A 15,000-nucleotide genomic window follows, 5' to 3' on the forward strand; every position below is an offset into this window, starting at 1 on the left:
AGCAACGGCTAGCAGCAGCAGCAACAGCAGCAGCAGCAGACCAGATGCAGCACCACGGTGCCACGGTTGCTCGCGCGGCTGCATCTGCTGCCACGTAGCACAAAACCAAGCTTCCGGACTATCACACGACGACGAATGAGTGTGTGAAGTGCGCGGCTTGGTCTGGTCTGGTCTGTCGTGTGGCCTCAGCAACGGAAATGAGGACTGCGTGCGCACGCCCGTGAGTGACACTCACTCACTCTGCTCCAACTCTGCTGCGCAGCACCACACCGCGCGGTATGTCACTCGTGTGACTCGTACGGATCGTGCTCCGAGTCCTTGTAAGCCAAAAATAGCTATCGGCCGAATGCGTGTGGTCGCCGTCGCACCACGAAAATGGTCGCACAACCGCTTGGTTACTGGTTACGCACACACACTGGCGGCACACTCCCGGTGGACACACTCGACCGATCCGGCGCAAAGCCAAACAGCTAACTGGGAGGCTAACTCGCTGCTATGCGCGTCTACTGTTGTTGCTGGTGCCGCCACAAGCGTGACAAGCGAGCGAGCGAGCGCGCCCGTCGGCTGGCATGTGTTGGCATTATTTTTAGCCCTTGGCCAATGCCGCACCCGCCACCAGACGCCACCAAGCGCACGCTGCTGCTGCACATTGCTTGAAAAGAGCCGCTACAACAGCACCTTCGCGGCTTCTTCTGCGTTTCTCGTTGATGTTTCTGCGATGATGATGATGATGATGACTGCAGGGTCTGGGCGTCAAAATTCGTTTCTACAAAACGAATGCCATCAGGGTGCAATTTCCGGTCCGGAAGCGGCCAGCTGGAGCTCGGTGGAAGATGCAGTGCTGATAAATGCAATTAGTTCACTCATTCGTTGCATTCGGACGGCTGGCTCCTGTGTTCCAGTGTGCATAATTATGGCACTGCACGCTCGTCTTCGGTCGTTCAACTCGGTTGCACGGTTGAGGGGAAGCGAGTTTAGGTATTTGATTCTTTTTCGATATCTATTTTTTTGTACTATGCTAATTGATTCAAGAGCATTGTTTAAATGTTTTTCGTTCAACCGGCAGCAAAACTGAATGATGTTAAAAATGATTTTGGAAAAAAGTACAGAGTTACTGGAATGAAGTGTGACCGATTCTAAACACGAGCCCTTTTTTGTGATCAACTATTTTAAATTGATTGCAAAGACAAATTTACTTTAAAATAATCAAATTTTCAGAAACTATACGCTTTAGCTCGATGTGGCCACACTTGACTCGACTATAGCCTTCTAACCGTCCGAAAAAAGGCTCCATGAAGCTAGCTACTTTCAAGAGCGTTTCTCCAAAAACCAACGTTTGAAAAGTCGGTGCCCATCGTACCGTAAAAACTACTGGGCCGATCTATTTGAAATTTTTAACACATAATTTGTACACATTTTTTAGGTAGTACCGTCGAGATTTCATAAAAATTGTAAATACTTTTTGAATAGTTATGTAAAGCTCGTTTTTTTGGCAGAATCGCAAAAAGCATAACTTTTTCAGCATTTCAAAAATCCGTCAAAAATCTAAAAAAAGGAACATCCGCCAAAACTCGACGAGGCTACCTAGATGACAATGAATAATTGACAAATATTCTTCAAAGGTTGTAGATTAATATGCCATTTACTTGAAAAAATAAAATGGAATGGTTACGTCACAAAAAATCGTCAAAAACGGGCCATTTTTTGGCCCGAAAATACCGAAGTCCCCCCTTTAACACAAAAAAGTGCTGGTGTTTTGAATCGGTTACACTTTATGGTATTACAACACCTCAACATGGTATTACAACACCTCAAACATTATGTTTTTTGGTCGGTATTACACTTTGCGATGGAGACGCCTCACGATGGAGGCGCCCAACGATGGAGGCGCCTCAAAACCAAAAGATTTCATCGTTTCCACGAGGAAACGAAATATTTCGAGCGAACTGAAGCCAAGCTTTTGCGTCAAGCGTATACGCGGTATAAGCTGCGCTCGTGGTAGCTTTTCACAACGCGACCGCAACGCACGAAATGGCGCCGGAAGCTCCGCGTCCGTCTGAGTCGCTCGCACCACGCGAAAGCTCCCATGCCCTATGGTGGGCATGTGCGTGTTTACTGCTGCTAACATATTATTATTATGGGATTTACCATCATAGCGAACGATGAGCTCCCGAGCTTACGAAGATACTCAGATAGTCCAGGGGCTGAATGCCGCTAATGTAGCGACTCCTCGGCATTCTTCCGTTGCCAAGTGGGCCCGCTTTCTTTGTCTCTCCATCTTTGTGATGTGGTCGAAACGGTCCAATATGTAGTGGTCCATGCTGGTCGGTTGGCTTCGTTTGACGACTACAGGAGCCACTGCCCTCGGGAATAATCAAGCGAAGAGTCGCTGGTACTGCTTGCTGCTACACAAACCGCACAGTTTGCAACGCGCATGAGAGCGCTCCCGACACTCCTTGTATGAGTGTGCGTTGGGCTGCTCATGATGACGGCGAAAACGGATGCTGCGCTCGCGCCGCAGCAAGTTCCTTCTCCCGTCTCCATTCGAAGCTGCTGCTGCTGCTGCTGCGAAAGCCTCGGAAGGTAAACACAATGCGCGAACAGAGCTGGTACGGTCTCCACGAGAACCCACCAGTACCCAATTGCCTTGTCCTGGAATCTCGCGCATTCGCTCACGCTCTGGAGGCACTCATAGCGCGCTGGAGCCACTCGTCTCCAGCAGGATCCCGGAAAAAGCATATAAAATCGGAACGGTCCGTCACAGTCACCAGTCAGTCAGCGCAGAGATAGCGTCCAGCCGCAGCATCCAGGCGACATGCTATGTAGCTGAGCGCGGGCTGTTGCTGTGTTTCGTGTTGCCGTAATAGGAAGAAGAAAAAAAAACTTAATCCCACCAGTGTGCGTGTGTACCGCTTTTTTGTGAGTGCGTTCAGACGGAAACGGGGGCCAGATTGGCATTTTTGTCTGGTTTGTTGTTGTCTCGCGAGAAAAAGAACGGGGCTTCCAGGGTGCAGGGACAAAACAATTACATCCTGCTGGTGGTGCTTCCTCCACCCAACACAGAACCTGGAGCAGCAGCAGCTGCATTTCTTTTCGTTTGTGACAGTGAGTGAGCATCAGGATCTTGCTAGTTGAAACTGGACAACAAAACGGGGGAAAAAACACTTGTGTGGTGAAGGCGAAATTTCCACCTTCCCGGATCAGCATCCATGCTACGGATCCATTCCTGCTCTTCGGATGCCGTGTCGTGTGTAGGTGTGTGTACGTGGCGTGTGTTTGTTCGGGTGCGCGTCATCGCCGCCATCACTACTACCAACTACGTAGGCAACGGTAGCGCGCACTGCTAGCTTCCCAAGCTTCCGCGGCAGCTTCAAACCCGCGAACAGAGTAATACATCTTGCGCGAGAGCTTTCTAACAACCAGGAGTGAGGACACGGTCACCGCGCCGCACCACCACCCTCCGCCACCATCAACCATCAACCAAAAACCGGACAGACGGTCTTCACTCAACAAGGCGACCGAACGCTTGCGAACGGGAATGCGCTTGGTGGAAATTCCGTTCCTGTTCCATCGCTACCATCACTACCGCCATCTGCCCGTGTCCTGCTAGTCCCCGTCAGGTTCTCGCTCAGCCCCCAGTGGCTGTGTCCAGTGTGTCTCCGTCCGCCGAGATCCGGACTGATTACGAGTCGCGCGCTGCTTCGGAGTGCCGTGAGTGATTACGGAGTGGTAGCGTGAGTGACGAGTCTACGCGCGCGGCAAGGTTACCCAAAAAAGGGGGGAGGGAAGGGATACGCAATGGCGGGTCAAAGGGCCCGGGCAACTGCCGCTGAGGGCCGGCAACGGTTGCTGCCGGTGCTGGCGCTGTACAGCATCCTAGTGCTGCTGCTTCCGGTTGCCGTTGTCGCCCTGCCGGATGCCATCCGAATCGGTAAGTCTGCGTGAAGCTTCAAGAACGTATGAAGAACCGGCGTTGGGCTGACGGAATGGGATGTAAAGAGGAGACGAAAGCGAGACAGAGAGAGAGAGAGAGAAGAGAGAGCGAGCGATCGGAGCTCCAAGAAGCCATCGAAATGGTATTGGTCTTTAGGAGTTCGAGGAAGGGAATAGAACGGATGCTGAGAGGGTGAAAAGAACAATGAAAATATGAGGGAAAAGGGGGAGAAGGGAAGGAGTTACTGTGTACTTGTAGTGAAAGACTACCGGAGCTACGGAAGAGACGCCGGTGCCGGATCCGCACGCTACAATAGGTTCCATCGCGTCGCTATCACCCACCAATGTCCCTCACCATACCAATCACGAAAAAAACAGAGTAGAGGTTACAGAGCCGGGAACTGCGACCCTGGGCCATCCGCAACGGATGTTCGCGGTATGTTTTGCTTTGTTATCTGTGTAAAGGAGATGTCACACTCGCTGCCTTAGATTAACAAGCGAACCGGATCCAGAGTAGGGTAGAAGCGAGTTGTGTGCCGTGGCACTGCTTATCGGCTCATTACTCTGGCCTCTGACCTGCGGACCTTTTGTCTCGCTAGCTAGTCCTTAATCTTAATAATGCGCCGACAGTTGTATTTGCGTCATTCGCCATGTTTTCGAGGCTGTTGTCGACGCACGCATAACACGACACATGACAACAGCGTCACCGTCAGTTTCCTGATTTCTCAATCGCTTGTTTGTCGGTTTTACGCTTATCACTGCGTGCGTTACATGTTTTGGAACCAGAACTCACGCCATCGGCAGCAGCACTAATCGAGTAGGGGCCAAGAGGGCATTCCGGCCTAGTTTAGCCGGGTTTTTGATTGTAGGTTGTTGTTGTTTGGCGCTTGTTTTGTTGTTTGTGTCTTTGGTGTTCTCTCTCTCTCTCTCTCTCTGTTATCTCCGCCTTAGTATTGTGACTGTGACTGTGGGCCTTTCGTTGCACCATTTGCGGAGTCGCTGCAGTCGCTGCATTTGCATCACGTTCGCACGTAGCACCTAGTTCCGATCATCGCGACCACACAGACCGCGTGTCTGTCCACGACACACAATTGAAGTACAACATTAGCCCCTAGCCCAAAAACCCTTGACATTCCGGCGATTCGCTTGGCATTCCGCCTTTTATGCTTCCGTTTTTGGGGGAGCGCTTCCGGTTAGCGATGAGTTAGCTGTTGCCGGCCACTCTTCTGACGGCCCTTCTTGAGCACGTGTTCCCTGCAGCGTGTCGCTGATCAAGACGTTCCTGACGTTGTGCACACACTACTTTTGCTGCTGCTGTTGCGAGCCATCTCCACAAAAGAGTCGCGTAAGGTGCTGACGTATTGGAATTGGAGTAAAAATGACACAATAATCGTCTCCTACACCGCACCGGGAACCTACACGCGAATCTTTGCTCGAAGGTACCAAATTTGGGCCCTTTTGCAAAACACACAAAACCGACATTGCAGGCCAATCAAGCCCGGCCAAACTGGGCTGGAAGGAAGGGGGACTTGGAAGACAACTGGAAGTCCTCCCCTCGCTCCGCTCCACCCCACCGGAGTGATGGATGGACGGACCGGGCGCGTTGATCGGAACTGTCCGGTCCGGGGTTTAGGTTTGAGCGAAAAAAAAACGAAATACCGCCCCAAGGGAGCGAGTCCATGGGTATGTTCAACCGGACCCATAACCAGGAATACCAACTGTACAACCATGTGTGTGGTTTGGATTGGCAAAACAAAAAAAACATCGAAAAGGCTGCCCCAAACCAAAGGACACTCGTTTGTTCTCCGTGTGAGCACGCACTGAGACTCTTTCGGGCCCGGCTCCTGCTACGATCGTAGAGAGTTATTCTCTCTCTCTCTCTCTCTCTCTCTCTCTCTCTCTCTTTCTCTCTGTGTCTCTCCCTCCCGGTATATTACTCCTTTTTGAATTGAATTACAACTAATCGGTCGGCGTGACCATCGAGGGTCGATTGGAATGATAGAAAAGGTTTATTGTAGTCCCTGCGCTTCCCAGCATCCCGGTGAAGGGGAGCGAAGTGAAGAGGGGTGTTCTGCAATCGTACCCGCATTCTGCCAGCTACCGAGCCAACGTCGCTACAGAAAAGTTAAGCTAAGGGCTCGTACTGCTGCCACAGGAAGTTGCTTTTGCTTTTGCCATAGTATTTGGCCAGGCGATTGGAAGAGCGAAGGTTTCCGGGTGATCCTTTCCTTCGCGCTAAATTAGCCCTCCGTTAGCCGATCAAAGTTTGGTATCTATCTGGACCCTCGGTCAGTGTAAATCTGAATGATGCTCGCTACTGCAAACAACGGTGTCCACCGTGGTCTGGCTTGGGTCGTTTGGCGTTTCCAGCACTCCCGAGAGGTGCGAGCCCTTACACAGCCAACCATCCAGTGTCTACATTCGCCCCCGTGTCCTGAACCGCGCCCAATCAAGCCGAAAAAGGACCAGGTGACCGTGCACTCTATTAGATTTAGATTTGGTTGCTGCCCGAAACAAGTGAATGCTCTCGTCTGCCGTGGTGGTGCGCGTCCAGGTATCCAGGGCTTGATTGGCAGCGCCGATTGGTCGTTGATTTTTAGAGCCAGCCAGGATGGCACGAAGTAATTTAATTTCATTTTCAAGGGGCAGTGAAGGCTGCCCCGCCGCCGCTAATTAATATTGCTAATAGCGCTAATCTTTACATAGAACTTTGCCATTATTCTTTGCTGCTGTGCATCGGATCGGGCTTGTCTGCCGTTTCCACTTTTTTTTACAAAACTTCTGATAACCAAAGTACAACTCATTCGAGGCCGAAATGGCGTTGAAATTGTTTTGATATGTTATATTTAATGTTAATTATGGCAACATATTTTCTATCCTTTTATGCGCAATTTCAATCATATATTATTCCTCAAACTGACTAAAAATGGGTCGTACAATGTAATGTTCATAACATATGAGAAAATCATACAGTAATCTTCATCAAAAAGGGTTTGATGTGTTTTCGTTGACCACAGAGACAATTGATCTTCTCCCCTAGCTCAATTGTTTATAATTCAAAAGTGCCTTATGACGTTTCGAAACAGATTTATTCGTAAAAATAATTAATTTCTATAACACATTTGCTGGAAAATTCGATCACTTTACGATCTTATTGCTTGCTTCACGGCGTACCCGGTAGAGAATAACCGTACGAAGGGGTTTCAATGCATTTTATTGATTGTTTTTGTGGTTTTTTTTATTGAGCTTTGTTGTAATTTCGAAACAAAAATACGTTGCAAAGTCTCTTACATTAGTTTTCTTCAAATGGAAGCAAACGATATATACTTTCACGTGTATCGTGTATTTTTCGGAACAAAACTGATAATTTTCAACACGTTGCCCAACTCGATCTATCTTATTTAATTCTGCGTATCAGGTATAATTAACAGATGCCCACCATCAACCAATACAAAAAAAAAATGAGTTAAGATGCGCTTACACCAAACATTCACGTTTCACACATTAATGCGTAAAAGCTCATTTGATACTGGAACACCTGGTATTGCGTTCCTTGATCATTGTTCTAGCCGCTGTGGGGCCGGAACACAAAAAACTGGCATCTTACACTGTTGCGAGCTCAGGAGTAGCTCGAAAGCGTATTAAGTCGTGGTGGAACATCGCCATTGTTCGCCACACATACACGAACCACACCATAGAAACAGTGCAGTGCCATCTTCTCAACTTCTATCTCAGTGACACGGTCAGCGAAGATGCTTTGCTGCAGCGATACTGAGCCTAGGCAGTGCCTTAACACTCTACTTGACGGCACAAACACGTTTCACACATTTCGCGATGTTGGAGGCAGGACGGACCCCTATTTTGGTTCATCCGGGCGAGTGCGCAGATTCGAAGGAAGAGAAAGAAGTGCAATATGAATGAAGTGTCGCTGGTCGCTGGTCGCTGGTCGCGTCTAATTCTCAATAGTGGCTGCTGCTGCTGCTGCTGGTGCTGCTGCATCTACGTGACCAGCTAGCTATGCCTGCCAGCATTAGCATATAGTTTCTCATTTTCATAATAGCAGAATGTGATGTGAGGCTTTACACCAGCATCAGCAACAGCTACCGGGATTGGCATTTTTCTCCATTTTCTGTTTTCCCGCTTCTGTTCTCAGGCGGCCTGTTTCATCCGGATGACGACCACCAGGAGATTGCGTTCCGGTACGCGGTCGAGAAGATCAACTCGGACCGCACGATACTGCCCCGGTCGAAGCTGCTCGCTCAGATCGAGCGCATCTCGCCGCAGGACAGCTTTCTGGCGTCGAAGCGCGGTAAGCACACGTTCCTTCCGTACCATTCGGACCATCAGCGATCCGATCCAGCGTTCTCACTGTTCTAACGTCGACGTCGACCTTTTCACAGTCTGTCACCTGCTCGGGGTCGGTGTGGCCGCTATCTTTGGACCGCAGTCATCGCACACGGCCAGCCACGTCCAGAGCATCTGCGACACGATGGAGGTAAGTGCTGAGGTTTACTTTATTATTTTTTTTCATGTGAACATGTCATATTCAATTACGAGAGTTTTTCAAGAAAATTTAGATGTATTTCTTATGAAAGAGATGTTCCAAACTAAAAACCAGTGCCCATGGCAACAAATTTAGTAAAGGCGTGTCTCTGCAAAAAAGGTGGCTACCAAAAAAAAAATCCTCGATGTTTGGATACCGCATGAATTGACTTATTGGCCAACCTAATATATTGCCAGTGTCTAGGTCTGGAGTGTAACAGAGTAGCAACACACACGAGGGATTTGGGACAGATGTTTGGTCTTAGGTCCCACTAAGAGGGAAGCAGTCACGGTGGAACGGCCATCTGGCCTACAATTTGTAGTAATAGGGGGAAAGGTAAGAGTATTTTGTATACCAAGGCAAAAGACCGGCCGCTACATGACTTGGCAGCGGTTTCGGTGGAAGCCAAAAGCTCAGAGATGCAAAAAATCCAATACGGAAAAAAGACAGAACAACCCAGAGGTGACAGAGAACGAGGAAGAAGGGCGGTGGAAAACATCCCCCCCCCCCCCCCCGGGTTAATCCCAACCAAATGGGCCTTCGCCAACACGAGTACGTTGCTGTAGCACCGAAGGCATCGCCGACATCGCATCGTGGCCCTCCTCCTGTGTGCTCCGGTGGCCGTGGCGCTTTGCGGGCCCTTCAGGGCCATCTCTCGACCTCTCAACGAGGGATTACCATGCGGTCGCCCCTCCCAGCGGGCCCCCAAACGAACGAAAGGACGCGACGGAACAGCCGGAACAGTGGCAGAAAAGGAAATGTTAAATGAAAATCTCGGCAACAACGGACCGACACCACCTGGCACCTTTTTCCAATCATAGCGGCGGTATTGCTGGTGTCTCATGGCACGCCGTGGCTGTCGTGCTTGGTCATTTTGCTTCATATGCTTGCGCGGAGAAAATCCCAAACCGTTCCCGCCCGGGAACGGTCCGGTATGACGCTGGTGGTGGTGCTTGCTGTAATTTTGTGATTGTGATGTTCTCCTTCTTGAGCAGATTCGCGAGCTTCTGTGTTTCGAGCTTTCGCGAGGAACGGCTTGTGGATGGAATACCCTTCTTGAAACTCGAGCGATGAAGTAGACGGAAACTGAAGTGATTTCGAAAGTGATGAAGAAGAATCACACGAGCCCTAAAGGGGCAATGGCTTAGGGTCACTTCGATGATGCACCTGATTTGAGACCACGAATCAAGCGTACACAAATAAATAGAAAATCGCTCGACGTTAATCGCATTGTGCGTTTCTGTGCGTTCTATCTAGTGTCGTCATGACAGTTGTGCCGCGCCACTGCCAGCCTCTAATGGAACTCAACTTCGTGCGGTCGTCCCGAAAATTTCAAAACCAACATTCTTCCGCGAAAGCATTTGCCCGCTGATCGGTTCTATGCGCAAGTGTGGCCCTGCATACCTTCGGGGAGCTGGGGATGAAAGTTTCTATTACTACTAGCCACCCGTCACCCCAAACCGCATCCCCGGTTCACCCCTTTTTTATTTATGAGTGGCCATGGGGATGCAGCATAACAGATGCAGCATTTAATTGTCGTTGGAGCCCTTTTTGTTGTTGTTGGTTTTTTAGGCGTTTGCTGGGCTGTGGTGTTGCACCATTCCGATGGACACAAACACACGGCCGGAGTAATACAGTAGGAAGTGGTGGCTCCCAAAATACAAAGCGAAACATACCGCAGGGAGGCAAATGTAGTGAGTAGAGTGATGCAGAACTGGAAACGTGCCATCCCTTGTTGACAACAGAGAAAGAAAGAAAAAGAGAGAGAGAGAGAAAGAGAGAGAGAGAGAGAGCGCTGCGATGGCTTCACTTTACTTCACCGTCAACCGCGCTATTCATCCTACCACCGAGCGCAGCAACTCGATTAATTAAAGAACAACATTTTCACTGACGCTGAAAATTGCACCCTATCCCCTCCCCTTTCACTAACCAACCCTTCGACACTCAGCCCGGAAGTGGCACGAAACGAGCCGCCCCATGCTCTTGCAGTTCTCTCACTCTCTCTCTCTCTTCCATCTTTGGGGAGTGGGAAAACAAAAGGCACCACGCGGCTGCCATGCTGCTGCTGCTGCGCTTTCATCGAGCCCCGACATTCCCAAAAAAAGGAAGGGGAGCGGTTGCAAAAGGATGCCATCGACCATCGAAAACGAATTGAAATACATTCCCTATTCCGGCAGCCATTTTGTGGGCTGGGTATTTGCTGCCCTTGTCTTGTTACTTCTTCACCTTGCTTCCCTTACCTCTGCAGACCCATCGACCCACTGGCAAATAGGAAGTGCATCTGTTTCTCTTTTTTTTTCTTCTTTTCGATTGAGCTTCTGCCTGTTGAAAGTTTTTCTTCACGAGAGAGAGAGAGCCGAATGTCCGGTACCGGTAGCAGGATGATTGGAACGGAATTAATTGTTTGCCACTTCGGCAACCTGGACGCAACATGGACACTGCGCGGCGCTGTTTGCCAAAAAAAAGGAACGGATCGTGTAGCGGCCGGTAAGCGGCTCGTAGCGCATGCAGTGTTAGTGTCCTGTGATGGACCATCACAGCCATCGGTGCATTTAGAGGTTTCCTTTTTAGTTCGTTTAATGAGAGCAGCCAGGAGCAGCATTCCCAGGGGCCCGCTGGGTAGTTCGGTATGCGGTTGCTTTAATAAAGATAAATTTGAGGAATATGAAGCTACAAAAAAAAAAGCTTCACACGACAAACGGCTGCTAGCGAGAGGAGAGAACAAGTGGTGGAACTCCGTGTGGTTGTGGCTGCGTCATTGCTGCTACCATTAAAGCCACAGCACCATTGCCAGCTGTGTGTGGGTGTGTGCTGGTCGTTATGTTCTTCGCCATGTAGGGCGCAGATCATCGCGATAGCGATTGTAGCCGGGGATAGCCAGCTATTCCGAGGCTGGGAGATTAGACGTCAGGCCGAGTGCCGGCACTGGTACGCCATCCGGTACTGTCAGTACTCTTTCGCATCACCTTTTAGCGTGTGTGTGGGTGGGTGGGTGAGGGCGTGGACTCGATAGCTCCACTATTTGATTCAGCGCTCCCCGGTTCTATCCATGCTGCTCAGACTCAGGCGTGCCATTTTGATTGGTGCCCTCCGCTACGATTGCACCGACACCCATTACTAGCACCTTGAGCACCCCAGCTGCTACTGTCAGCTGCTTCGATTGGACGATCGTCGTTGACAGCATGTGACAGCTGAGGGCGCGTCGCGTGCTCATCGATACGGCAGACACTAACCGAAGCGCAAGTGGCGGGTGAGATCGAAGGACGAAAAAGCATGACGCACACGCAGACACTCATTGGACGTGCCCGGACGTGAAGGTGTAATTTTAACGCGTCGCCAACCGTGGCCAACGGTGAATGATGTGCAGGCGGCAGTGGTAGCCTGTAGCCAGATTGTGAATGACGGCTAAACCGAGTAACCGACCTAGACCGGTAGCAACATTCCTTGCCAGCACAGTGTTGAATGGTTTTTTGTTTGTTTGTTTTTATTTTTTGGTACGGTTGTTAGGCATTATTTTTTTAACATATTTGACATATGTGACACATATTTTTAACATTTTTCCCTGAATCCTGATCCTTTCAAGAGTATTGTGAACATTTTTTGGGCCAATCGAAGCAAAACTGACCAAGTTATAGATTTTTGAAAATCCAAGTTTCATACAAGGCTCCATGCAGCGCAAAGAATTTTCAAAAAAAGATTATCCAAGCTCTCACGTTCAAAGTAAGTGATTTGGAAAGTGGAAAGTTCGAGCTAGAAAAAAATCGCATGGCCTTTGTGACAAACAATGTCGAATTTACAGGCGATAATACTGGTGGGCTTTTACTTCTGCCAACCACTGTAGAAGAGGCAAAACAGGGAATGAAGATGAGCCCAATAGTTCCACCTCATCGAGAGCAACCCTAGCCTAGGCCACGTCTACCAGTAAAACCAGACAGCAGCGCGCAAATTCAACGCCAAAGAGGGCCGGCACGCGGAACGGCAAGGCGATGGCAAGGAAGAGGAATAACGCATCCCTCCCACCATTGGCGCACCACAGGGCAGGAGGCAGCAGTCAGTGCCAGTTGTTTGTGTCAGCAGAGCGCGCACGCATTTTTGTTTTATTTTTATTATGTTTCGCCGCGATAGCACACCAGGCCACCAAGTGAGCGCGGTGTTTGCAACCATTAACCATGCGCCTCCATTTGCTCCAATCTCGCTTTTCGGCTTTGTTTGACTTTTCGTGCGGGATACGGGGGCTCGGGGCGCCACATGCCAGCATCAACAACACCAGCACCACCAGCAGCAGCAGCATCAGCAGCAGCAGCCAGCAACACAACAACGCCGACAAACCCATTCCACTATTTTGGTTAAATGTTGTGTGCAGTTCTCTCTTTCTCTCTCTCTCTCTCTCTCTCTCTCTCTCTCTCTCTCTGTGTTCTCCTTCGCCACGAATGTGTGTGCAGGCAGATGATGTGCATGTGTTTGAGCGCGAGCACATTCACGTGTTGTTTGGGGAACGTGCGAATATTAGCATTTCGCTTCTCCTCCCCCAACCTCACCACTCAACCCACTCAAGCGTGTGATGTTCATCCGTGTGTGCTACCGAAGGGGACCATCAAGTCCCCAAGGAGAAAGGGTAGTGGAGTAGGGGGATGCGCGATGTTCGCATGTTTTATTTTGTTTGACATCCGCAACTACTCCTTCCACCGTCTCATGTTCATCACGCGGTTTTTTCGCGTCGTAAACTCCCTCGCCTGCGCTGGCTAGCGCGCGTAGGGAATGGGAGCGCTGGGTGGGGGGTGGGCGGGCGAATGAGACCGGTCAGTGCGGCATGTGCGAGTGAATGTGTGTTTCACTAATGCTTACGCGATCATAAAGCTCAAGTGGTGAACGCGCAAAATTTAACGCGATTTGCAGCGAGACACTCGACAGCCAACCTGGACCCCCTCCCTCCTCCGTTGGGGTGGCGTTGGGGTTGTGGTTTGGAAAAGGGTGCAGGTTTGAGGACCGTAATCGCAAAGCGAAGTGTAGGAGTGGCGGATTGTTGCGTGAGTGCAGGTGTTTTATGTATGAAAAACAAAGAAAATCTCTCTCTCACTTTCTCTCACTCTCTCTTCCTCCAGTCCGGCCCTCAATCCGTTTAACAACCATCCTCAAAACAGCCGATCGGAGGAGAAGGGATCTGCTGAACCTAAAATAAAATTTCACCCCCCCCCCCCCCCTGCTTCGGACCCTTTTTGGATCCGAGAAGTTGATTTTGCAATTTTTGCGAGCTTTCCCCTTTGTTGCGGTTGGCTTTGGATGAGAGGCTGGAGGGATGGTGCAAGTCCAATGAATCAGTCGCACCTTCAGGCTCTCCAACTGTCCTCTTCTTTCCCTTTACTCTATTGCTCCTACAGTTCCCATTTACTCCCATTACTACGCGTTCCTGTAGCTGTTTTGTTTGTGGCCAATACCGGGCAGACATTAAAAAAGAGAAAAACTCTTGTCTACGGAACCAAATCAAACAAGTAATTGCCGATGTCGTTCTACTCCACAGATTCCTCATCTAGAGACGCGTTGGGATTATCGGTTGCGGCGCGAAAGCTGTCTAGTGAACCTCTACCCGCACCCGAGCACCCTGTCGAAGGTAAGATCGAGGAGTTTCCTCCCGGCCTGCTAGCACCCCCCCCCCCCCATTCCTTGGTTTCTATTTTACCACCTCTTTCTCTCTTTCTCTGTCTCACTGTAGGCGTATGTGGATTTGGTGGCGGCCTGGGGCTGGAAGTCGTTCACGATCATCTACGAAACGAACGAGGGACTGGTGCGGATGCAGGAGTTGCTGAAGGCGCACGGTCTCTCCGACTATCCGATCACGGTGCGTCAGCTTAGCGACTCCGGTGACTATCGGTAAGTGTCGTATTCTCTGCTTTCTCCGAAATGGAATACAGCCACAAGACGGTCATAGATTTGCTTGACGACAAAACCGATAAGTAGTACAGAGTGCACCATCAGGATGTATCCTATTTGAAAGTTGAATAACTCTGTCATTTTTCTGCCAATTTTAACTAATAGGACAGTTTCTGAAACTTCAATCTATGCCATTTTAGCAATGCATCACTTCACGTTAAAAGAGCGGACTGAAATTGTCACACGTTACATTGAAAAAAATCGGTCAATAGTGAAAGCTGCGATCATGCAATGGATGATGAATAAATGGTGCTTTCCTCCGCATATCACGGCGCTGAGCTTTTTTCTGTGGGTCTGTATGAAAAACAAGATTTTTGCAAACAAATTGAAGGCTATGAAACAACCTAAAGCAAACATTGGAGCTGAAATTGTCACACAACTCCCTGAAAGCTGTCAAAGCAATACAAAATGCCCGAAAAAAGGCCACTTTTTGTATGCGCGAATGAAGGCGGTCATTTGAGCGATATCGTATTTTGAGTATGGCACCGTAAATGGCATAGAATAACCTAAATAAAACTGGTTTATTTTTTAAAATCGGCTGAAAAATGACAGAGTTATGCAACGTTTAAAATAGGATACATCCTGATGGCGCACCC

At 49.5% G+C, this 15,000-nt stretch overlaps 2 protein-coding genes across 8 annotated transcripts in view; one reads left to right on the forward strand and one right to left on the reverse strand.

Moving 5' to 3' along the window:
* Positions 1 to 438, reverse strand: part of LOC126579960 (glutamate receptor ionotropic, kainate 2-like) — a 4,565-nt gene extending 4,127 nt beyond the window's left edge. Inside the window, exon 1 of one of the 2 annotated variants that reach the window (XM_050243752.1) lies at positions 1 to 438. This exon is cut by the window's left edge and continues 37 nt beyond it. In XM_050243752.1, coding sequence (XP_050099709.1) covers positions 1 to 84 — 84 coding nt within the window. In that variant the 5' untranslated portion in view covers positions 85 to 438. The other variant, XM_050243753.1, reaches the window with a different exon arrangement.
* A 2,342-nt stretch (positions 439 to 2,780) lies between these two features.
* LOC126579977 (glutamate receptor ionotropic, kainate 2) overlaps positions 2,781 to 15,000 on the forward strand; it is a 25,358-nt gene continuing 13,138 nt past the window's right edge. For all 6 annotated transcript variants that reach the window (XM_050243791.1, XM_050243789.1, XM_050243790.1 and 3 more), the window contains exons 1-5: positions 2,781 to 3,931; positions 8,087 to 8,242; positions 8,334 to 8,428; positions 13,995 to 14,084; positions 14,187 to 14,344. In XM_050243791.1, coding sequence (XP_050099748.1) covers positions 3,799 to 3,931; positions 8,087 to 8,242; positions 8,334 to 8,428; positions 13,995 to 14,084; positions 14,187 to 14,344 — 632 coding nt within the window. In that variant the 5' untranslated portion in view covers positions 2,781 to 3,798. The remainder of the gene's footprint in view (positions 3,932 to 8,086; positions 8,243 to 8,333; positions 8,429 to 13,994; positions 14,085 to 14,186; positions 14,345 to 15,000) is intronic.

This window comes from Anopheles aquasalis, chromosome Y (assembly GCF_943734665.1).
Source record: "Anopheles aquasalis chromosome Y, idAnoAquaMG_Q_19, whole genome shotgun sequence".
In the NCBI taxonomy this organism is placed as follows: domain Eukaryota; kingdom Metazoa; phylum Arthropoda; class Insecta; order Diptera; family Culicidae; genus Anopheles; species Anopheles aquasalis.